Genomic DNA, 24,615 nt, shown 5'->3' with positions numbered 1-24,615 from the left:
AACATGCAATTACAACAAGTGCTTGCTTCCGAATTGTAAATGGAGGCATATGTCTCAAAATGGTGAAGCAATTCTTTAATGCCCTAAATGACCTCTCAATTACATTTCTTAGTGAAGAGTGCTTATAGTTGAATAACTCTTTTGCTGTTCTTGGCCGTCTCCCACTCCCTCTATATTCGCTGAGATGATACCGTTCCTTTCTAAATGGAGTTAAAAATCCCGGAAGTGCTGCATAACCGGAATCTGCCACGTAGTATTTCCCTACAACATGATATATATAAATTTGTTGTGATATTCAACCATAATATAATCACAAATGTCAATATAAACAAAGTAAATACTGGGTGGTGGTTGGGGAAATTGCAATTGAGGAGTTTCGAGTGCTGCTGAAAGCACTCGACAATCATTGGCAGATCCTTCCTATCCAGCATACACGAAAGTAAATTTCATATCAAATGAGCAAACACACAACACGTTCTGTGTGGTAGTCCCTCTCCTGCCTCTAAATCGAACCTGCTGAGACACCGGGATAATAGCATTTATATGGGTGCCATCCAGAGCACCTACGCAGTCCTGTCAATTTATTACCAATCTAAGATTATATAAGATTATGAACTACATGTATTTGACGGTATAAAGTCGATATAGAAATCATACCTTGAAGTAGCGCTTATGACTAGGATCCATAAGAATTTCATGTGGGATGACATCAAAGGACGGTGGTTTGATTATCTCTTTTGAAAGTTTGATAATTGCTTTCAACACTTTATTGAAATACTTGCTGATCGTTTCTCCAGAATGTTGAAATCTCTCACATAAATCTCTATTTGAGCTACCATGACAAACCAAATATAAGAATATCCCAATTTGTTCATCTATTTGAATATATTGACTATCTTTTAACCAACCTCTTACTCTCATCAAATCACATAAATTCAGAAAAATATGCCTCTTCATCCTGAAGGCTTCATATATCTTATCTGAATGTCCAGAAACAATCTCCATTATCCATTCGGATCCTAATAATTTGATGTCCCTAATGGGTTCTCTTGTATGCATGGACGCGTCAATCACAACCGTGCACAACCACGCTAGCAATATGTGAAGATCATCATCATCCAAGAATTGTTGAACTTGTTCTACCTGTTCACTACATATACTATCGATCCCTCTTCCATAGTACCTATACCATCACAAAAATATAAAAACATCGATATAGATTTTGAAAATATATCCAATAACAATCAATAACATAAGTCATAGTCTCAATAGAAGATGTCATTACGTATAAGTACGAAGAGTCTCAACACTTATATCTTTAAAAACTACATATTAATAGATAACATAAGTTATACAATCTAATGAAACCCCATTCAATTCATAATATATTTTCCAAACATCTACTAAAGATGATAAAGAAGTCCATTTCTCATTTCAGGTGTGGATTTAATGAAAGCCACCCTCCATGAGGCACTATCGCATGCTCGATCCACTGCTTTATTGTAAAGATCTTGGTCTATCTCAGGCATAGTAAGCAAAATATCCATCATAGCAGCTACGGAGAAAGGGTCCACAGGTGATGGCATAACCCTAGAGGTCGCAGAGCCACTACAGTTGACTTGACTTAACTTTCAAAAGTCTTGTATAGCTTTGCAAGTGTCATCAATACTGTTTTGGGTACTCCTTCTCCTCTTAGTATTTGGAGTCCTATCCAATTTGTGCTTTCCACGAGTTGAAGTTGCAGCATCTTCTGATGTAAAGACTCTCTCATCAGTGTGGTGATCATCGAAGTCATATGTATGGCCACCACCAGCATCACCATAGGCATTGCCACCACTGTTGTCACCATATGCATTGTAACCACTGTTGTCACCACTTACATTGCCATCACCATTGTCATCTTCCTCCGACACCGTCACATCTTGAGCATTTCAATGCCATATTCCCCGGCAGACATATGTACCACCAAATACAATACATAGCTCGGCATACTGGGGAAATCCATCCTTCCTGAATTTTGCCCACTCTACATTCTCCTACAATTTTGACAATAATGACATTTCAGCAATATAATCATACATTTTAAAATTTATATATATAATGACATCAAAATGACCAAAAAGTTAAAAAAGATACATTGATGTGAGATTTCCATATGCTTGGATCGTCGACAACAACTCTTTTATTCACATTATCCCAACCAAATCCAGGCGAGACATAAGTTTAAAAACTGCTATCTTGTTTTCTCGGTTTGTTTACCTTGTTCCTCAATGGACTATGCTATATTGGCATCCTGTTTGTCTAACGAATTCAGTCGTATATTCCTCCACCCTGCTTTGTTGAAAGTAGAAGAGGTCCGATTTCCCTTTTTGACCTCATCCACCAACAAACCAATAAATAGGTTGATTACAGACTCGGTCTACTTTGCACTGAATGTCTGTCTCTCAGATGCCATTTAATCTTTGATCGGTTGAGCAGCATATGAGTTATGAGTTAAATCAATAACATAATATTATATATGCCATACACAAAATCATTCTCAAGAGATGCAAGCCAAGAAGACTATAATGACAAAAATGATAATTCTTGAACTAACTTGTGTAAAATAGACCATAAGTTGCATTTTGAGCTATAAGAACTACATAGTACTATGACTAGCAATGATCAATCAAACAGAATGCTCAAAATAAAATAAACAGCATTGTGAGAAACCTAAACAACTACTCTCTCCAACCTGTTTTTGAGCTACCATGTCAAAATATATGTCATATTTCAAACACTACCATAAAAGGAAATGTGAAAAGTTCAATCTTGCTCCAAGCGAACCTAAACAACTACTCTCTCTAACCTATTTTTGAGCTGTGAAATCAAATGATCAGCTGAGCATTTCATTGTAATGCTACATATAATATGCAACCATGAAATTCAGCCAACACAAGGCAACATTACCCTTGGTTCTTACCTTCTTACGATGCCGCGGTTGTCGCTGCGCCCTGACTTCGGCTGGTTCTCCCCCTTGGTGGTGAAATTGTCGTAGAACGCCCTCACCACGAGCTTCACCAGCCTGTCCATTCCACAAAGGCACCATGAGCAACAAAACAACAATCGAAGGAAACCCCAATCCAATCAATGAACTGAAATTCCCCCCTTCCAAAACTGAATCAAGCAACAACACAACATCACTCGAATCCCTGGGAATCGAAGGATCCACCTGTTGAATGCCTCGATCGAGCGTCGCTTTCTGCTCCGCTAAGCGGGCGGAGCGGGGACGCTCGCTCGGCGTTGCTCTGCCGCTTTGCCGAGCGAGCGGAGCGGCGGCCGCTCGAGCGAGCGTCGCTGCGCTCTTGTGGTCGCTCGACGAGCAGCCACGCTCGCTCGAGGCGCGGAGCGGCTCGAACGAGCATTGTTGCTCTGCCGAGCAAGCATAGCAACTCGAGCTCGGCAGAGTAGCTTGAGCGACCCGGAGCGGCAACGCTCGCGCGCGCGAGCTGGTAGAGCAACTCGAGCGGCGTCGTTGCTTTGCCGCTCGGCGAGAGTCGCTGCTCTACCGAGCGAGCGGAGCGACTCTGGTCGCTCGGCGAGCAACTCGAGCGAGTAGAGCGGCGACGCTCGCTCCATCACTACTCTACCGAGCAACCACAGCTGCTCGCCGGCGACCCGGAGCGGCTCGAGCTCGGCGGAGCGACTCCGGCGGCGGCCGTCGCCCCATCTGCCGCGGATCTGGGCGACCAACGCTCACTTAGGGCTCGTTCGCTCGCTTGAGCCGGGGAGAGGCTGTTTTGCCGCTCGAGCGACTAGAGCTGCTCTGCTCCGCCGAGCGACCACGGCGGCTCGAGCTCGGCGGAGCAGCTCCAACGAGCAACCGTCGCCCGGATCTGCCACGGATCCGGGCGAGCAACGCTCGCTTGAGGCTCGAGCGGCGTCGCTCGAGCGAGCATCCTGCTGTTGGCAAAGGTGGCTCAAATTTGCGGGGTGGCTCTCGCCAAAGCCCTCATCGAACGGAGAAGGAGGAGCAGCAAAAACTTACCTGGATTTGGAAGCTTCGAGGTGAAGGAGCACCGGTTGTCGTTGGAGAGTCGGTCAGTGGGGAGGCACCGGAGAGTCGGCGGAGTGGGGAGTCGCCGAAGAGTCAGCCGAGTGGGAGGCACCGGAGAGAAGGGAGAGACGCCGGAAAAGGAGAGCACGAACGAAGAGAAGGGCACGAACGAATCCAGTGTTCGGTTTTGTTCTTTTCATTTTTGTTCTTTTAGGCCTTCAAGAAGTGTTTACGGATTCAGTAAGTTTTTTTTTTTCTTTTTTTTCCAATTTTGTTCCGAGAACAAAAACTATTTTTCAACAGAAACATAAACAAACGCATTTATGTTCTTTTTTGTTCCCGGGGAACAAAAAAACAAAAAATCTGTTCTTAAATAGATTCCAAAACGACAACATGCACGCCCTTACTTTTCTGTTCCTGAGAACAAAAAGAGAAACAATATCATTTTAGAGAAACAAACTAAGTATAGCATGATGCTCATCTTTGCATAATCGACACACTGTTCGGAGGAGACCCACATCTGGACCAAATCTCTTGACCCGATCCGAGTCCCCATTTTCCGGAGTAAAAAAATAAAAAAATAAAGAAATTTAAGAAGAATTTTGGAAATAAGATTTTGAGTAGTTTTATTATATTTTAGTGTTAATACTAGTTTAGAATTAGTTTAACATAAAAAAATTAAAATCTTTTGATAAAAATTGGATTTAAAATTTAATAAGCTCTTTAAGGTTTTACTATATGGATTTTTTAATGTTGTTTTCTTTTAGAAACAATGCTAGTCATAACAGCTTGATAACTCCATTTTGAGAGAATACGTTTTCTTCGTAAGCAGAGCGTCAGCATTAGTGGAGAAAAATATTTAAAAAGTCATAAACCTACTAATTCAATCCTAAACATTTTTATATTGGTACCAATTCAATTTATCCGATCAATTTAGGTTGAAAATTATTGACATGGACTCCGGTGGTGCCACGTGACATGACAGCATTGACGTAATTTTTTTTATATATTTTTAGAATTTTTTTAATTTTTTTTTTTCTTCACCCTTTGGCCAACGAGATCACCTGCCAACCATCGTTGGCCATAGGCTAGTCTAGGTGAGGGCCTCTACAGCCTAGCCAACCATAGACAAGGGCATCGAGCCTTCGCCCAGATCTGGCCCTTGCCTGTTGGTAGACGAAGGTTGCGATGCTTGCACCCAAACTAGGTAAGGGCATTGCGACCCTCGCCCTCCACAAGGAGGGCTTGGATTTGCACGAGGGCCTAATGCCCCCACTAGTGGCTGGCAAGGGCCTCCGCACCCTCGCCTATGGCCAATGGGGGCACAAAGGCCCTCACCAACCAAGAAAGCAAGGGTTTTAGCCCTTGCCTGAATAGCGAGGGTTGCCGGCTCGTTTTGGCCAATGATGGTTGGTTGGTGATCTTCCCACCAACAATGTACAAAAAAAAAAAAAAAAAGGAAAATAAAAGAGAAAAGAGAATGAGAGTAATAATAATAATAATAATAATAATAATAATAATAATAATAATAATAATAATAATAATAATAATAATAATAATAATAATAATAATAATAATAAATTCTAAAAATATTTAACAATTATAAAATTTGTCGAGTGTTAGTGTCAATTATACCAGGTAGAATGACCAACATCCATATTAGCAAATTTCAATATAAATTGGTTGAATGGACTTAATTGGTACAAATATGAAAATATTTATAATTAAATTAGTCTAATTGAAATGTTTAGAACTGAATTGATACCAATGCAATAAGTTTAAGACTTTTTAGTACTTTTCCATCATGACTCAAATCAACATTCTTCATCATCATCATTTGCAATTCTATTTTAATAGAAAATTAGATGGCTCTAAACAAATCTTTTGCATTACCATTTGTCTATTGTTCATAGCAGTCGAATAAGCTTATATTCCATGGATTGCTGATATCATTTGCTTAAAGATTTGATAAGTTTGTGCAAATAAGTGCACCAATTTTAGAATTGCCTTCATCCTCAATTGTTTCATCCTTGCCCATCACACTAGACAATGTTTGTTCTTCTTCTTCTTCTTTTATGCCCTTGTTTATTGTAATACTCAAAAATTTACTATCAACCTTATCATATTGTGAGTTACAAACCAATAATACTCTATACTACCATTTTAAACCATCCATCTTTGACTAACTATTACATTGGATTTTTTGAGGCCATCTTACAATAGCTCGATCAATTAAATCCTTATAAAAGTCCAATTCTATCCAAATATGGATTGTTAAGTCTCCATTGACATTTTTATAATTAAATGAAAAAAATTGGGAACAGAAATTTATAAGGTCGTACCAAACAAATTCTATTCTTTTTCTATTCAAGAAATAGAAATTTTGTGTAGCTACCAAATGTGTTTTTTTACTCAAAACTTGTCCAAAGAATAGAAATAGAAGAAATTGTTCTCGAGAATAGAAATGTTACCAAACTCACCATAAATTGACTTCCTTTAATTCTGGTTGCATAAGATAACTATGGACACATATTGCCAATATACTAGAACTGGTGAATGTGCTATCTTCACAATTGAAGGAGTTGTTACAATTGCGATTGAAATTGTTGGCTTTGTAACTCGAATGCTTATCTCGTTCTTGATCCATCAATCTTCACTTCAGTTTCGGTTCACTTGTCAACCGAACTAAGTCTCATTTGCCCACACTCGTTGCTCAACACTTAGTATTTTTCCTGTGTTGCGTTTCAACAAATCCTTATCATCTTTGTCGATTACTTGAGGTTGCCGATTAAAAGGACTTAGTAAATTTCACCTTCATCATGTCTTGCTTGGTCTTATCCGGTTGGAGTTGAAGGTCAAGGACTTGGGTAATTTTTTGTGCCCGCAGTATAATACAACCAACACAATTTTAGCAAAAAAGTCAAGTAGCTGTCAACAAACATAGTGATCTTTATTTGTAACTCAAAGAATTAATAAGAAAAAGAAATTATGAGCGACGGTTGCTTGTGAGAATTGGTGCATAAGTTAGGCCAATCAGTTTGGGGAGGGGATTAAGACAGACTAATTCGGTCGGTAATGGAGTCACATACTAAAACTCGACATTTTCTTTTTCTAAAAATTCGGGTTGTGCTTGTACTGTAAGAAATTTATACAGTTACTAAACACATTCTTTTACTAAATGAATTATATTTTTTTTTCTATTCAAAGAATAGAAATTTTATGCAGTTATCAAATACGTTATTCTACTTAAATAATAGAAATAGAAAAACTGTTTATGAATAAAAATTATTCTCGAAAATAGAAATGTTATCAAACGCACCATAAATGGACTTCCTTTAACTCTGGTTGCATAAGATAACTTGGAAACATATTGCCTATATACATCTTTTTCTGTCGATTATAATCTTTATTTTTTCCTCTTAATAGCAAAATCTACCCCTTCAAAGAATATTGTCGATCAAATTAAGCATACTTAAGCTAAAAATGTTGTAGATACTCATTATGGACAAGTGACTCTTGTTTGCAAGCGGGTTCACTTATCGTGTGATGTTGCCACTGAACCTGGTGAGGATAGAAATTAAGAGGGCCAACGTTCTACTCAATGAGAGGTTCTTGAGGTAAAACGCTAGAGGACTCCTGCTCTTTGCGGTGCGCAGAGCTGACCACCGGAGTTGTCACTTGAAGACCGGCCAGAGAGATCGTGCCTCGACATCTATAATGTTTGATGTATAAGTAACTTATGTTTGGAAACGGAAAATTTTCCATTTTATATGGTAAAACCCAAGCTGCTTAATGTCGTAATAAATTTCAGTTTACATAGATAACACAGTGATTTTTAAAAGCGACGATACTAGACAATGGTACCTGTACCCATTACAGTTCATAAATTTGATCTTAATCGGCTATAGCAAGTTACGGGTTCATGGATCAAAAGAATATTCCATTTATGCCTCTCAGAAAAATTATTTAATGATCAAAGAGCATACAATAAACTAGGAGTGATCGGTTCTTGGTCCGATCTGGCTCCACCTAGGAACCGGGAACTAGTCCTCGCGAACTGGACCGAGAGGACCGGTTCCCAATTTTTAGGATTGGGGACCGGACTGGATGGTCCCATGACTGGGAACTAGATGGGACCGACCGGTCCGGTCTGGTTCCATTTCCATGGAATCAATCCCTTAGGAAAAAAAATTAAGAAACATACATGGATTGTTACTATTTTTAGTTTTTATTGCTATTTTTAAGAAAATAAAATATATATTTTATTAAAAAAAAAAATTGATACAGTCCATCGATCTGGTCCAATCTGGTTCCCTGTTGAAATTGGGAACCACACCAACAATCACCAATGGAACCGGGAACTAGACCAAATCGGCCAATCCGGTCCAGTCTGGGCAGTTCTCGGTTTGGATGATCTGTATGCTCATCCTTGCAATAAACTAAATCTGGGTTCTTACAAACGGTAGATCTTAAGAGAGTCCCACTAGATCCCACAGTCCGAGCACAATAAAGTCACTCTATGTTGTAAGTTCATATAAGAACTTCTCCACCTAAATGGGTCTATAAAAACTTCCCACGTGGAGGCACGGTTGACATGTTACAGGAGCAGAAAGCATTGATTAAGAAACCATATAAAGTACATTGGACAAGCAGAAGTCGATTGGTAAAAATGGATTGAGAATTCAGTCGCGGCAACAAGTTACAAAAGCGAGCTCGAAGAAACATGGAAAAGTCCAAATTGCCGAGGACTTTTCTAGTGTGAGCAGTCAAATTAGCATAATTTCAAAAGAATGACAGATCCTAGTCTCACTGATTATCTACCATCTGTTCATAGTTTCATCACTCTCTAAAGAAAAATGCAATTAGCCTAGACTCACTGACAATCCGATGCATTTGTACTAGTCGGGAGAAAGGCCGAAATTATCACTTCCGATCCTTGGACAACTTGGAGAATAAACAATCGCTCGCTCTCTTCTGATCCTTTTCTTTTCTTTCTCCATTTGAAACAAAAAAATTTGTACCTCTTTTCCACAAAATAATTATTAAATGGATAGCTAACTAATTATTTGACCAAAAAGAGCTAACTATTATGTTATTGAGTTGTACATTTCTTTTTCCATTGTACTAAAAAAATATCATTCAAAAAGTAACTGAAGCACAAGCAAGAAAGAAAAAACCTATCTACCACTTTTAGTTCACAATTCGTTAATTTGTAACTTTAACATGCGTCATTATATTGTTATATGTGTATCTTAACTACTTAACTTTCATTTTATTTGGTGAATCAATAGTCAATTTTTTTTTTTTTTTTTTTTATTGTGTGGTGCATTAAGTATTTTGAATGAACTTGTCCATTCTTCTATTTATAGATAACACAGTGATTTTTAACTTTCATCTCTAACGTGCAATGGAAATATTATGTTAATTACAATAATTACCTCTCCTATCACAACTAAGAAGATATTTGTCTATCTTTGACCTTTAATAGAGACAACATAATCTGATGCAAGAAAATGCGTCTACACACTCTCCAAGGATCCACTTGAGTTAGAAAATTGTTAGGTAAAATTTCAAATAAACTTGTTAACATGATTGATTGATGCTCTTCATTCACAGTTTCCATCATCCATAGATGCATTTAGGCAAAAAACAATGTTATATTCCATAGTGACTGCACTACTAAAAGAAAAATGCAATGAAAGATGAGTAAATTGTATATGATGCGCATATCAACCACAATGGGGAATAAGTTTGGAAGAAGACAAAGATAAAGGAAATAATGAAATGTAATGGGTGTTGAAGAAGCGGTTATGGTGAAAAAGAGTTACTTGAAAGAAATGTGGATAATTTTGTCTTTTAGTAAAATTAAAACAAAACAAAAAGACAAAAAGGTAAAAAAAATATAAAATCAAGAGTGTGACCCGAAAGAGATAAATAGTTAAGTCAATATGATAGGGGAGTGTCAGCAGCCAATACAATGGTGGAAATAGCAAAGAATTTAACTTTGGTACTAGAACATTTATGACAAATTTATCAAAAACTATTTTTTTGACTACCATAAACCTCAAACTGGTAAATATATAACAAATTTTCTATTCGTTAGTTTCCGTAAAATTTTATCATCAAATGACTAAATTGAATGACAAATGGGTGTACTTAATTTGTGATTTTTTTGTGATATTAACCAAATTTAATGAAAATTAAATAAGGGTAAATTTGTCATAAATATACCAGTTTATGATTTTTATGGTTAAAAAATTAGTTTGGGAACAAATATTTTCTTGGTATTAACCACTTTTTTTATTATTCCTTTTAATTTTTGCTTTTAGGTAGATTGAATTTATCTGGTCTTGTCATTGAGAAAATTGTCACCGTAGGAATAAGTACGGGCAATTAGATTGTGGATTCTATGAATATTGAAACTACTTCTTGAATATTCCTTTAAATTATGTTGCTTGTTATTGGTTGTGTTGATTATATATTTATGGGACCTTTGTTACAACCTCTCTTTTTCCATCCAAGGAAAGGAAGAAGGTTTAAGGGTATTTGCCTAAAGAGGCAGACCAACGGTCTTGGATCAAGTGCGGGCTCTCCCAAGCCCATACCTTACATGAAATTGGATTTCGTATTTCAATTCTTAACAACCTAAATATTTCTAGGAGTCGCCACTAGCCTATTGGGATCGGCTAGAAACCAATGGAGACACGGGAGTGTTGTCTCGATTCCTAAGCAACCAGAGATTTTTAGGAACGGGGACTTGTTTACGCCAATGTTTCTATTAGTGCCCTTGCGGTGCCACTAACTTGAAAGGTTCTATATCTAAATGACCACACAATCTTGATTACCAATTATAATCTTTATGAAACTAGTAAATGTCTATGCAAATGTTTTTGTAGGTTTTTTTTTTTTTTTTTTAAATCTCTAGACTAATCCTAACATAATTTAGAAAAGAAATTTACACTCAAATTATTGAAAAGTGGTGTGGTAAATAACATCCAAGAAATTGAAATGACTTGAAAGTAATGCGGAAAAAAAAGACTCGATACAAGTCGAGCAAATAATATTACATGGCCTTGTTATCACGCCCCGGGATAGGACCCCCATGAGCAAAATGGGAATTTAAATATGCATGGAATTACTCTAGATGCATGAAATTACTCTAATTAATTTTAATCTACGCAAAATAGATTATTTACAAAAATGATTATAGAATATCAAAACAGCATCAAGTTAAGATAATGACTTTATAAAATTAGGAAAATCTCATAAATGTCATTTATGCCCTAATTTGATACTATCTAATATTTTTTTTATATATATTTTTGAAATTTTTGAAATTTTCTTTTATTATTATTATTATTATTATTATTATTATTATTATTATTATTATTATTATTATTATTATTATTATTGTTGTTGTTGTTGTTGTTGTTGTTGTTGTTATTAATTCTTTAAAAATATTAATAATAATTCTTTAAACCGATCTGTGCTAACATGGAATAACACAGCACATGAATATCATAATAACCGAGCTCAAATTAACAGTTTTAAAATCGAAACTTGGTTTGCGCATTTCGTCGAACACTTGGTGTGCATCAAATCATCCCAAACCAGCTTCCTCGGGCCATGTTTGTGGCCTTTAATCTCAACCCATAAGCAATCTCATGTGAAACTAAAGTATCAAGATTATACTACCACATACAAGGAGCAAGATTAGACAGAAATCATAGCTTAAAACACAAAAGAACTAAGTTGAAATGGGTCTCAAATATGCGAGTTTGAGCTGATTTTGCAAATCTGGGTTTGAAGTCAAGCATACAGGTTGCATGACCATATTCAAGCCCCGACACTCATCACATACGAGATCTAAGGGAAACATTACTTGATCCAAGTGAAAGTAGGTAACATGAGCTTTCAAATACAACAAACATCATAGAGAATGACCAACCGAACACATCAAAACAACCTCTCCAAGAAGCACACATGCAAAGTCCACACTGACCAGCCTTGAACTAATGTGGATAGGCTTGGTCTTTGACGATCTCATAGTTCACACGAGGATTTAAAGACCAAACCAAGCTGACCTATGCATCATTTGTACTCCCATATAATATTAATCTAAGTCACAAAGACAAGTAATGCACGAAAATGAGGTATAGCAAATCAAACATGCAAGATTCTTGAAGAGATTTCAACACTTCGAAAAATTCTAGCCTTCAAAATCAGTTTTTTGAACTAGTTTTCCTCTTGATTTTTCATGGTTGAAACATGTTCAAAATTGACCAAAAATACATCTAGGATTGTTACCTTGCTTCCTAGTTTCTTTTTAAAGTAACTCTTTGCTAAGGAAACCGAGAAATTATCCTCGGAGGCCCGTGGAAGTTGGCTTCTTCAATTGGAAATGAGATCCACAAAAAAAAAAAAAAAAAAAAAGAACTAACAACGAAGGTTTTCATTGACCTCTCAAATTAGACTTTAAGAGCTCTTTTGTTGGAAAACTTAACACAAAAAAAAAAAAAAAAAAAACTATATGTATTCTAGTTTGGGGTACAAGTCAAGATTTTCTTCATTTTGTCTCTCAATTTTCTCAAAAGCACTCACTTTCCTTCACCCGTGACCAACCAAACTCAACACTTAAATTCAGTCTTTCTTGGCCGGGATTTAGGAGGCCTTCCCGATCTCCGTTTAGGACGTGCGACCTATGATTGGAAAGATATTTGAGTGAAATTTCACTCTCTAGTTGAAGGTTTTGGCTAATTGTGGCTGTAAGTTTGTGAAAATTTTACTTTTCTCTACCAAGGTCGGTTTGAAATTTCTGGGTTTTCTTTTCTGGAGTTGCTTCTAAGGGATCCTTCGGGGGATGATCATGAACTCTCTCCTCTCCTCCTTGTCTCCTCCCTCTCATGCCTTGAAAGAGCTTGCTTCATAAATCTTATCCCCTGAATTCAGGGATTTTTGGTCTGTCTTTTCTCCACCTACCAAGCCTGTCAATAGGGATACTTCAATAACTTTTTGACGTATAGCTGTTGAGTGTTTGGATTTTGCTGCAATTTTCCCGTGCGTTCAGCAGCCTATCCCTGACCAATTTCCATCCACTTGTACTACCAATAATGATCTTCCATCACGTGCAAAAATCAAGCTAATTGGGTGGCTGAGTGGAATATGGTAGGGCCACCAATATGCCTACTTAGCAGCTCTGAATTAAGACTTAATAATGGGCTGAGCTTTGGTAGTTGGTTTGATTGTCTAAATCTATCAATTTGACTACGGTTTTTGATCAATTAGCAAGCTCATGTATAGTGGTTTAAGATCTTGACCATTTTTCACAATTGTTTCCACCCAATTTTGTAAGAGAGTCCCTCAAAGTTGGCCATTTTCTTATTCGAAAATATCCAATTCAATGCAAATTTGGTCCTTTTGGCTTGATTTGATTGATTCGACTTGGCCCAAGTTCAATTTCAACTTAATTAGTGACCAAGATGATGATTTAAGCATTTGGGCGAAATTTTGCAAAATTTGCGAATTGGTCGCTCAACTTTTGGAAATTGCATTTTGGCCCCAACTTGCCATTTTAATTCCAATTTGACCTCCTAGGCTTGGCTAGTCACATTTAGATCATTGGCCCCAACTTGCTTCATTTTTTTCTTTCTTTCTTTCTCTCTCTCTCTCTCTCTCTCTCTCTCTCTTACTTTTTTAGGAAAAACATCTTCCATTAAAAAAAAACTATACTAAACACCTAGATAATCTATATGCAAGAATTTGACATGAAATATTTTTCGAAAATGATTTTTGGGTAAAAAATTTAGGTGTCAACAACCTTATGTGGGATTTTATTTACTTAAAACTAGAAAATCATTTGGAATATCTTTTGGGAACAAGCACATAAATGAAATCCTAAAAATTGTAATATGCAATTGAATTCTAAAACTTTCACAAAAAATGCAGCAAAATCTTAAAATTTGTCAAATTTTTGCAATCAAGTTTGTGTGGCAACATCGCCTAATTTGACTAAACAAATGCTAAATTGTCTTATTTTCTTATTCTCTCTTTATGCACATGTTAACTTTAATTCAAGTGTGAACCAATACCTAAAATGACATCATTGTTCTAAATTTTATTTTGGACAAGGCTATGGTGACAGCAATGTTATTTCCTATGAATAATGGTGCCTTTTTTTTTTCTTTTCTTTTTTTACCGCAAATGGCAATTGAAGTAATATTGGCAATTGGAAGCATAAAATTGACATGCACCAAATTTGGAAGAATCTTGACAAAATATTCCTATTGGCTCTTTTTTCCAGGAACCAACAAGGGCGTATAACTTTTACTTATGAACTTTTTAGCAGCTTTGAATAGCTTACTTTTTTTTCGGTCAAATTTGAATAATTACTTAAGTGTGCGTCTATTTTGAGAAAAAAGTTTCATTACAAAGGAAAATACTTTTCAAGAAACCATTTTTTCTGTTTTCAGCTTAATGAATTCATATTCTTAATTTTAAGCATACATATATTTTTTTAGTTATAAATGATTTTTTGTTGACTGATCATTATCAGAAAATCAAATGTATGAAATTCAAAAAACTAATTTGTGGGAAGTTCTTTCACTTAAACAAACACTCCTACATGCAAAACTCAACTCTTTTGTAGTGAAATCATGAATACATTTTCATTTGTTATGGTTACAACGAAAGTCAAACTAGTATCCCACCAATGTATTCCACATTATTTTATAAGATTTCAAATATTACCAAACAAAATAAAAAATTTATATTCTACATGCTTAGCAAGTTATGTTATTTTGAATTGAAGTAAGGCCAACATGGAGAAAAAGTATGGCCGCACAAAAAAGAAAAAGAAAAAGAAAAGTAGCGAGGTAAAAAATGTAATCATACAAATCTAATATACTTTTAAATTTGTAAATAAGTTTTATTTTTGGTTAGTCACAAGGTAATCACGATTTTGATTCTCTGAGTAAACTTTGATTGTTTTGGCGCTTGAGCTAAAAATTTATGGGAGTTTTAAGTTGTGTGAACAATGTATTCGAGTTTCTATTTTGACATCTATAATCATCTTGTTAACTGAAGTATATTCTTCTCGTGAGACTGCAAGTGTAAAAGAAAGATGTTTTATAGAAGTTAATAAAAATCCTACATTTGTTTTGTCCTTGCAATAAAAGTATTACATATCGATGGTGTTTTGCAATAAGAGGTCTTTTCAATTCCATTATTTTTATTTTTTATTCATTGATTTTATTTTTTTATTTAAAACATCCAACTTGGTGGGACCGGCTCGAGGAAAATGGTGATGGAATCTGCATAGAGGGTGTGACGTTGCTGTCCAACTCTCATTTTCCCTTTCATTATTTCCCTCACGTTGAAAACTCAAAGGGAGAAGAGCCAAATATAGAGTAAGACAAGCTCGAGGCGCCCCCCGATCTTGACCGGCGAGGGCCCGCGTGCGGCGGCGAGGCGGCAACGAGAATTCATATAAGAACTTTATATAAGGACTTCTCCACGTAAACTAAATCTGGTTTTAAATGGTAGATCTTTAGAAAGTCCCACTAGTTCCTACGGTCCAAATATAGTAAAGTCACTCTACATTGTAAATTCATATAAGAACTTCTCCACCTAAATGGGTCTATAGAATCTTCCCACTGAGACGCATGGCAGACATGTTACAAGAGCAGAAAGCATTGATTAACAAGCCATATAAAGTACATAGGACAAGCAGAAGTCGATTGGTATAAATGGATTGAATTCAGTGGCGGCAACAAGTTACACGAGAGAACTCGATGAAAAATGGAAAAGTCCAAATTGCCGGGAGGGACTTTTCTATTATAAGCAATCAAATTAGCATAACTTCAGAAGAATGACAGATCCTAGTCTCACTGATTATACCATCTATTCTTAGTTTCATCACTCACTGAAGAAAAATACAATTAAGCGAGACTCACTGACAATCTGAAGCATATGTACTAGTCGGAGAAGGGCGGAAATTTACCACTTCCGATCCATGCACAACTAGGAGAATAAACAATCGCTCGCTCTCTTCCGATCCTTTTCTTTTCTTTCTCCATCTGAAACAAAAATTGGTGTACCTCTTTTTCTAGAAAATAATTATTATGTAGATAGCTAACTAATTATTTGACCAAGAAAAGCTAATTATTATGTTATTTAGTTGTACATTTCCTTTTCTTCTGTACTAGGAAAATATCATTCACAAAGTAACTTAAGCACAAGTAAAAATGAAAAGAACTTTCTACCGGTCTCAGTTCACATTTCATTTAATTGTAACTTAACATAAGTCATTATGTTGTAGTATGTGTATCTTAACTACTCAACTTTCATTTTATTTGGTGAACCAGTACTCAAATTATTTAATTATTCATTTTATGGTGCATTAAATATTTTGGATGGTCCCGTCCATTCTTCTATTTATAGCAACAAACTTCAAAGGACAATCAACCAAACAAGTTTCGGTCTTTCATCTCTAACATGCAATGGAAACATTATATTAATCACGATAATTACCTCTCCTGTCGCAACGAAGAAAAAGATTTTTGTCTATCTTGGACCTTTAATAGAGACAACATAACATTGAGCAAGAAAATGCATCTGCATACTCTCATAGGATCCACTCGTGTTAGAAAATTATTAGGTAAAATTTCAAATAAACTTGATGACATGATTAATTGATGCTCTCCATTCACAGTTTCCATCATGGATAGATGTATTTAGGCAAAAAAACAATGTTATATTCCATATTGACTACACTATGAAAAAAAAATGCAATGAAAGATGAGTACATTGTATGTAATGCATATATCAACCACAATATCGAAATTAAAAAAATTCACGATTTTGAGGATAGTATAGGGAAAAAAAGTAAATAATTTACAGATAAAACTAACTTTTCTTTACTCCAATTTCTGATTAGTGCTTGCTTGAATTGTAACAACGGGGAATAAATTCAAAAGTAGACAAAAATGAAGGAAATATTGAATTGTAATGGATGTGAAAAACAAACATTAGGGTGAAAAAAGTTACTTGAAAGAGATGTGGATAGTTTTATTTTCTGGTAAAATTTAAACAAAAGAAAAAGAAATAATAGGTAAGAAATAATATTAAATCAAGAGTGTGACCTGCAAGGGATAATGTAGTTAATTTAATATGATGAGGTATTTTCAGCAGCCAATAAAATTGTGGAAATAGCGTAGAATTTAACCTTGGGTTTGAAACACTCGTGACAAATTTATCAAAACTAATTTTTTTGATATATAAAAAACCCCAATTGGTACACTTGTGATAAATTTATTATGTGTTAGTTTCTATGGCAACCGGCGGCGGGTGCATTAATTTGGAATTTTACCCTTATTTGTCACAAGTGTATCAATTTGTGATTTTTGTGATATTAATCAAATTTAACAGAAACAAAATAAGAATAAAATTGTCATAAATATGGTAGTTTAGAGTTTTTGTGGTTAAAAAAATTAGTTTTTGAGAAAATTTATCATGATTGTATCAATTTGTGATTTTTCGTGATATTAACCTCTTTTCGTGAATATTCCTTTTAATTTTTCTTTTAGGGAGGTTGAATTTAGCTGGTCTTGTCATTGAGAAATTGTGATCATAGGCATAAGTTTGGCCAGTGAGATTGTGAATTCTACGAATGTTGAAACAATTTCTTGAATATTCCTTTTAAATTTTGTTGCTTGTTATCTATTGTGCTAATTATATATTTATAGGACCTTAATATGGGATTTTATTTACTTGAAAAGATATCTAGAAAATCATTTCGAATATCTATTGGGAACTAGTACATAAATGAAATCCTAAAAAATTATTGCAAATGTCAATTAAATCCTAAAACTTTTTTAAAAAATGCAATAAAGTCTTAAAATTTGTTAAATTTGTGCAATAAAATTTGCGCAACAACATCACCTAATTTGACTAAAAGAAATGCTGATTTATCTTATTTCATTATTCTCTCTTTTACGTGTGTGTTAACATTAATTCAAGTGTGAACCAATACCTAAAACAACATTGTTGTTCTAAATTTTATTTTGGACAAGGTTATGGTGATGGCATCATTATTCCCCATGAATAACGGTGCCTTTTTTTACCGCAGTTGAAGTAATATTGGCAATCGGAAGCATAAAATAGACATGCACTAAATTTGGAAAGAATCTCGACAAAATATTCCCAGATATTGGCTCTTTTTCCAAAAGAAATTGAAACCAACAAGGACATATATACTTTTACTTATGGGCTTTTTTTTAGCAGCTTTGAATAACTACCTTTTTCGGTCAAATTTGAATAATTACATAGGTGTGCGTTTATTTTGAGGAAAAAATTCCATAACAAAGGAATATATTTTTCGGGAAATCATTTTTCACGAAAATGATTTTCTATTTTCAGCTTAGTGAATTCGTATTCCTAACATTATGTATACATATACATTTTTAGTTGTAAATAAATTTTTTGTTAACTAATCATTATCGAAAACCAAATGTATGAAAATCTAGAAAACTAATTCGTGAGACGTTGTTTCACTTAAACGAACAATCCTACGCATAAATCTCAACTCTTTTGTAGTGAAATCATGAAGATATTCTTGTTCGTTATAGATACTGTTAAATTTATGACTCGAGTTTGAGATTCATTGGACCTTAAAGTTGCACAAAGGAGGAAATAATTAAAATGAGGAATTTTGCGCTTTGGAGTGAAGCCGCCGAAGTTTCTCTTGAAGATTTGTTAAAGTGGTGGGCCCAAGGTCAAAAGTTTGACCTTGGGCACACACGCACACTCAGTATTACAGGGATTGGCTGATGGATAAATAAAAAAGGGAAGCTCTCTGCATGTAGGCGTGAATCCAACATTGGTGGGCCCAGGTCAACTATTTGACCATGGGCACACGATTTCCTTCTTTGGCGTGAAAAGAAAACCCTACGTATGAAGTGGTACGTTCGATGATCAACGTAGCCGCACGTCAGCGCCTCGTGAGTGCTTAGTGTTCCGCAATTGACCGCGAAACACTGGTCTTGAAGCGCTGTCTCATCGTCGAGTGCTTGGGAGGGATTTTCTTTATCGTGAATTACATCCAAGAAAAATTAATGTTCGTAGCCAATTAAATCTTGTGATAAAATTTACGTATAATTCCTTCGTGAGATTGAAAAATTATTTCTTGAAGAATTTTGGAGCTAAACACTGCGTGCGTTATTGGGTGTAATTGGGGCTTGGGAAACACCGAGAGAGTGTTTGAGTCACTTGAGTATGTAATCTCCTTGTATTACTTGATTTATAGTGAAATTCGCTGCTGCTCTCCCCGTAGATGTAGGTATTTACGACTGAACCACGTAAATCTAGTATTCGATTTATTTTCTTTTCTGTCTATATTATTGTTCGATCACTCGCCTTTCGCAACAGATACAATGAAAGTCAAATTAGTATCCCACCTATCACCTATGTAATCCATATAATTTTATAAGATTTTAGATATAACCGAACAAAATAAAAAATTTATACACCACAATGAGTCTCTTTCTAGCACTTGTGAAACGTAGACATACTGCATTCTTATCTAGTCATGTTATTATAAATTGAAATCAGGTTAACATGGTGAAAAAATAGGGTGGCACCAAAAAAAAAAGTAGCGAGGCACAAAATGTAATCATACGAATCTTATATACTTTGAGATTTGCAAATAAATTTTATTTTTGGTAAGTCACAAGATAATCAAGATTTTGATTTTCTGAGTAAGCTTCGATTATTTTGGGGCTCTGGCTAAAATTTATCGGAGCTTTAAATTGTGTACTCAATGTATTCGAGTTTCAATTTCGACATCTATAATCCTCCTGTTAAATGAAGTATATTCTTCTTTTAAGACTGCTAGTGTATAAAAAAGGCGTTTCATAGATGTTAATGAAAATCCTACATTTATTTTGTCCTGTAATAAAAGTACTACATATCAATGGAGTTTTGCAATAAAAGGTCTTTTCTATTTCATTATTTTTATTTTTTATTCATTGATTTTGTTTTTTTATTTAAAACATCCAACTTGGTGGGACCGGCTCGAGGAAAATTGCGATGGCGAGGGAGAGAGAGAGCGACGGTGCTGTCCTACTCTCATTTTCCCTTTCATTATCTCCCTGACGTTGAAAACTCAAAGGGAAAAGAGTCAAATACAGAGAGTCAAGACAGTCTCGAGCCGCCCCCGGATCTCGACCGGCGAGGCGGCGGCGAGGCGGCGGCGGGAATTCTACCTCCCCACCAACAAAAAGGAGTTTTGCAATAAAAGGTCTTTTCTATTCCATTATTTTTATTTTTTATTTATTGATTTTATTTTTTTTATTTAAAACATCCAACTTGGTGGGACCGGCTCGAGGAAAATGGTGGTGGAATCTGCATAGAGGGTGTGACGTTGCTGTCCAACTCTCATTTTCCCTTTCATTATTTCCCTCAAGGGAGTAGAGTCCAATACAGAGTCAGACAAGCTCGAGGCGCCCCCGATCTTGACCGGCGAGGGCAGGCGAGCCTCCGCCGGACGACCGGCGAGGACCGGCGGGGCGGCGGCGGTAATTCTACCTCCCCACCAACCGCGGATGCAGGCTTTAAATTCTCTCTCGGTGGTGCCGACTGACCACACGTCCTCTCTCCTCCTCGCTTCCCATCTTTCGTCAACCATCTCTGTCTCTCGCTCCCTCATTGCGTCGGCTCTTCCTAGCACCGACCCGGCGAAGCTGCCGGACTTGCCGTCCCGAGAATCACCCTCTGAAGTCGCCGTCTGAAGTCGCCGGTCGTTCGGCGCCGCTGTCTTAAGTAGCCGCGTGGGATCGTTGGTTGTCTGGCGTCGCCGATGATCTGCAGTTGCTGGTCATCCGGAGCGAGCGAGGCGAGCGAGGCTGTACGCTTGACTCCTTTGGCTGACAGCAATATCGAATCGGTTTACAGGTAAATTTTTGAGTTTGCGCCTTAAACTTCACCTGTGCGCAGTAACCTGTTTATGTTTCACGGTGCTCTGTCGATGGAAGGTGGAGAAGGTGGGTAAGGGTCGGCGGGTAAGCGTCCGCGAGCCCTCGCCTGCAACAAACGAGGGCCGGTCCCGGTCTTGCCTCTTTCTTTAGATGTTTAGCTTTACTCTAGTGGAGCTTAAAAGAATTTTCTTGAACTTCTCAGAATGGGAATGCATCGTAGAGTGTATGAGGCTGCAAAATCAGGAAACTTTGATTCCCTGAAAGAGGATGAAGAGGACATTTTCCACCAAATGACGCCAAAGGACAATAACATTCTTCATGTTGCTGCTCAATACAAGCAGGTGAAATTCATCGACCGCCTCCTTCAATGTCCATCGGGACCGTCCCTTCTTTGGCAGGTTAACCGCAAAGGAGACACTCCCCTGCACGTTGCTGCTAAAGTGGGAAGCGATACAGTGGTTCGAGCCTTCATTAAACTGGCTAAGTCACTGCATTCGGACGTTGAAAAAGGGCGAGTTGAGGCATGCAAAGAGCTACTTCGAAAGTCGAATTTGCATAAGGATACTGCGCTGCACTATGCGGTGATGCACCATCCAGTGAAAAACGATGTAGTGAGAGAAGACCATTATTGGGTGGTGAAGTTGCTGATTGAAGAAGATCCTCAACTCTGCAGTATTACTAATGTTGCTAATGAATCCCCGCTTTATCTTGCAGCAAATAGAGGACTTTCTGATATCACTGAGCTGATTTTAGGTGCTTTCTCATCGTCATCCTCTCATAAGAGCCCTAAGGGATTGACAGCTCTGCATGCTGCGAGGCATGGCTCACTGACCAGTAAGTATCATGACATGTCCATGTCAAGATGCTAGAACAGTTTTTTAATTCATGACGTATTCCTATTTTTATGCAAAGGTTGGTGGAAGATTGTGGAAAAGAGACCAGAAGTGATCAGAGAAAGAGATGATATGGAGTGGACTCCTCTTCATTATGTCTCTTGCATTGGCAAAGTGAAAGAAGTGCGACATCTCCTGGAGCACGACACATCTGTGGCATACGACTTAGACAAAGAGGGGGACTCGGCTCTTCACATTGCAGCCTTTCAGGGCCACGTCAATGTCATTGATGTGCTTGTTAAATCCTGTCCTGATGCTTGTGACATAATAAACAACAAATGGCAAACGGCTCTCCATGCAGCTGTTATCGGTGGACAAGTAAATGCTGTCAAGCGCATACTAAGGACGCCAAACCTGGAGGATCTTGTCAATGAACAAGACATTGGTGGAAACACGGCTCTACATTTGGCTGCACTTCATAAACAGTACAATATCATCTACATACTTGGACGAGACAAGAGGGTGGACATTTTTGCTACAAATAAGGATCATAAGACAGCCCTTGATATTTTTCTGCTCATAAAGAGGTATGCTTGCTCGAACACCATAGAGCTAGAGTTGTTCACTCGCAGAGTAATTTCTTCAGTATCATTAGAAACTGTGCCCCAGGTGATATTCATTTCAGGTACAAACAAACAATGCAAAACATTTGGGGTTGGGTTCCTCTAAAGTTAGGGATAAAGAGAAAATGAAAGGAAAGAAATGGAAATAGGAAGGAAAATGCAGAATGAATCTGGACTCTGATGGCTCTTATCCTGATGTGTCAACCACTTTAGAGGTGACTTTAAGATGTAACTTAGGAGAATCCAAATCCAAAAGTTCACATGTGCCTTCTAACTTTGGAAACAACTATCTTGCCACGTTCATATGAATGAATACGGATATTTTGTACACTTTTTAGGTAAATTCCTTCTGTTCCTTTCCTGCCTACTTTCAAACGGTTTTGAGGCAAAAGAGAGAACCTGCTCTCTACCCCATCTGAGAAAAGGACTTTAAAAAATTCCTAGATGATATGATATAAGATACTTGAAACTGTAACTGTTTACTCTAGGAAACTATATTTACTGTTTTATCTAACTGCTACCTTATCTAAAAGACATGAATTCAATGAATTCTCCATTATGTTTTAGGACTTGCCAGGAGTTTTGCTTGTTATAGATGGATTTTGAGTGTGTAAAGATTGAAGTATTTCGCTGGCAAAGACCACTCGTTAATGGATACATTCTGTTCAATTTTTAGGGTGGCTACCAAGCTGCAAAAGTTGATCACTTGTTGAAAAGATATCATGGGAGGCCGTTTTATGAAGACCGTGTTATTGAGTATGTTAGGAAGAGGGACAAACAAAATGTTGAGGGTCAACCAGCTGCGTCGATAATTACAGGAAGTAATATTGCCAACCCGGAAAATTTCTATTCCTCAAAAAGAGGCATCATTGACCTTCAACTGCTAGTGGCAGTGCTCATAGCGACAGTCAGCTTCGCCGCATCCTTCACGATGCCTGGAGGTTATAACCAGGACGGACCCGACCAAGGGATGGCGATTCTTGCTGGCAGGGCTGCTTTCAAAGCCTTTGTGATTTCTAACACAACAGCGTTTGGTTTCTCAATCCTGGCATTATTCTTACAATTCGATACTTGTTTCGTGAGCGATAGGCTACGGGTAAGATACGCCAAGGTCGCATCCTATAGCATGTACGTTGCCATACTTGCGATGGTGCTGGCCTTTGCTACTGCTACATATCTTGTATTGTCCAAGGACACCGGGCTCCGAATCGTCCCTTTTGTGGTGTCTGGAGGTCTCGTGACTATGTACGTCATCGGTGGTTTCCTTGACCCTGAAGCTCCGTTTTGGTGGCTAAGTAGCACTCCTAGACGATACGTCCGAAACTTATTGTTTGATTATGGGATACTCTAGGAAAGTTGCTGGTGAGTTGAGACTTTTCCTGTATGTTGAGATGTACAACGTGATTGTATCACGGTTATAAAACGTGAAGGATATACGAGCTTGGTACTTTAAGTGACGTAGCAAATTGTGCGTGGATAGTTTAGCAAGTGGATCACTTTCCGCGCAAGGTGCGCTCGCATGCTCCTCAGGGTACGGCAAGCCCGACTGCACATTCATCCTTAGATCTAGAGTGACTCACAGGGTCCTTTCTAATCAACAACTTTAATTGAAATCGTGACATGGTTCACACCAAGTGAGGCCTTCCAAACAAAAAGAACGCAGTAAAGTGGGCAATGAAAACTTAAGAGTCCGATAGTTGCAATGACCATTTTCCTCAAGGACTCATATGGAATGATACTAGCATTTATAAATTTAACCCTTTGGATAGACAAATTCTATAATACCAATACATCCTAGAGCCTTTTATTATCCCAAGCTTCATGAGAAAAGTCAATTTGTCACTACTAAATAAGCTGCTTTAGCAATCAAACACCGTTACACAATATGATAATTTCTCATCCGGCGACATATGCATCTTGTAAGAAAATCTTACCTATCATTGGAAGTTTGGCTGCCAGGCATCTACGACACAATATGAAATTTCTTAAGTTGGTTTAAATTCCGTAGAACGTTGCACGTGATGCTTCTGTGACTAAGCCACTTTCGTAAGAAAGACATCTGTAACACCGTCGTTCTTTTCCCAATCATGCTGCCAATATAGCTGCATACCAGACACCTTACGTAGGCAAATTTATTTATGTCCGCTTCGAAT

At 37.1% G+C, this 24,615-nt stretch overlaps 3 protein-coding genes across 3 annotated transcripts; 2 read left to right on the top strand and 1 right to left on the bottom strand.

Moving 5' to 3' along the window:
* Window positions 1–349: 349 nt before the first annotated feature.
* On the bottom strand, window positions 350–1,031 carry LOC120286055. Its single transcript, XM_039312046.1, has 2 exons — window positions 658–1,031; window positions 350–573 (listed from the first exon to the last, which is right to left on the bottom strand). The coding sequence occupies exons 1-2, from the start codon at window positions 1,003–1,005 to the stop codon at window positions 421–423; spliced, it is 501 nt and encodes a 166-aa protein (XP_039167980.1). The 5' UTR covers window positions 1,006–1,031; the 3' UTR covers window positions 350–420.
* Window positions 1,032–20,491: 19,460 nt separating this feature from the next.
* LOC104441371 (protein ACCELERATED CELL DEATH 6) lies at window positions 20,492–23,846 on the top strand. Its single transcript, XM_039312346.1, has 4 exons — window positions 20,492–20,983; window positions 21,209–21,840; window positions 21,919–22,426; window positions 23,139–23,846. Exons 1-4 carry the CDS (start codon window positions 20,889–20,891, stop codon window positions 23,173–23,175), a joined length of 1,272 nt encoding a protein of 423 aa, XP_039168280.1. The 5' UTR covers window positions 20,492–20,888; the 3' UTR covers window positions 23,176–23,846.
* LOC120293481 lies at window positions 23,394–23,813 on the top strand. Its single transcript, XM_039312843.1, has one exon. It carries the CDS (start codon window positions 23,394–23,396, stop codon window positions 23,811–23,813), a length of 420 nt encoding a protein of 139 aa, XP_039168777.1.
* Window positions 23,847–24,615: the final 769 nt, after the last annotated feature.

Source organism: Eucalyptus grandis, chromosome 5 (genome assembly GCF_016545825.1).
Source record: "Eucalyptus grandis isolate ANBG69807.140 chromosome 5, ASM1654582v1, whole genome shotgun sequence".
Lineage (NCBI taxonomy): Eukaryota > Viridiplantae > Streptophyta > Magnoliopsida > Myrtales > Myrtaceae > Eucalyptus > Eucalyptus grandis.
The sequence above is the reverse complement of the archived record's forward strand: the minus strand, read 5'-3'. Positions and strand labels throughout refer to the sequence as shown.

What these genes read in the sequence shown, in the direction of transcription:
- LOC120286055 (XM_039312046.1), bottom strand. Translation starts at nt 1,005, where the DNA reads ATGGAGATTGTTTCTGGACATTCAGATAAGATATATGAAGCCTTCAGG. An exon ending in GTCATAAGCGCTACTTCAAG is followed by an intron (nt 574 to 657) that starts GTATGATTTCTA and finishes ATAAATTGACAG; the next exon opens with GACTGCGTAGGTGCTCTGGA.
- LOC120293481 (XM_039312843.1), top strand. Translation starts at nt 23,394, where the DNA reads ATGCCTGGAGGTTATAACCAGGACGGACCCGACCAAGGGATGGCGATT.
- LOC104441371 (XM_039312346.1), top strand. Translation starts at nt 20,889, where the DNA reads ATGATCTGCAGTTGCTGGTCATCCGGAGCGAGCGAGGCGAGCGAGGCT. An exon ending in AATATCGAATCGGTTTACAG is followed by an intron (nt 20,984 to 21,208) that starts GTAAATTTTTGA and finishes TGAACTTCTCAG; the next exon opens with AATGGGAATGCATCGTAGAG. An exon ending in GAGGCATGGCTCACTGACCA is followed by an intron (nt 21,841 to 21,918) that starts GTAAGTATCATG and finishes TTTTATGCAAAG; the next exon opens with GTTGGTGGAAGATTGTGGAA.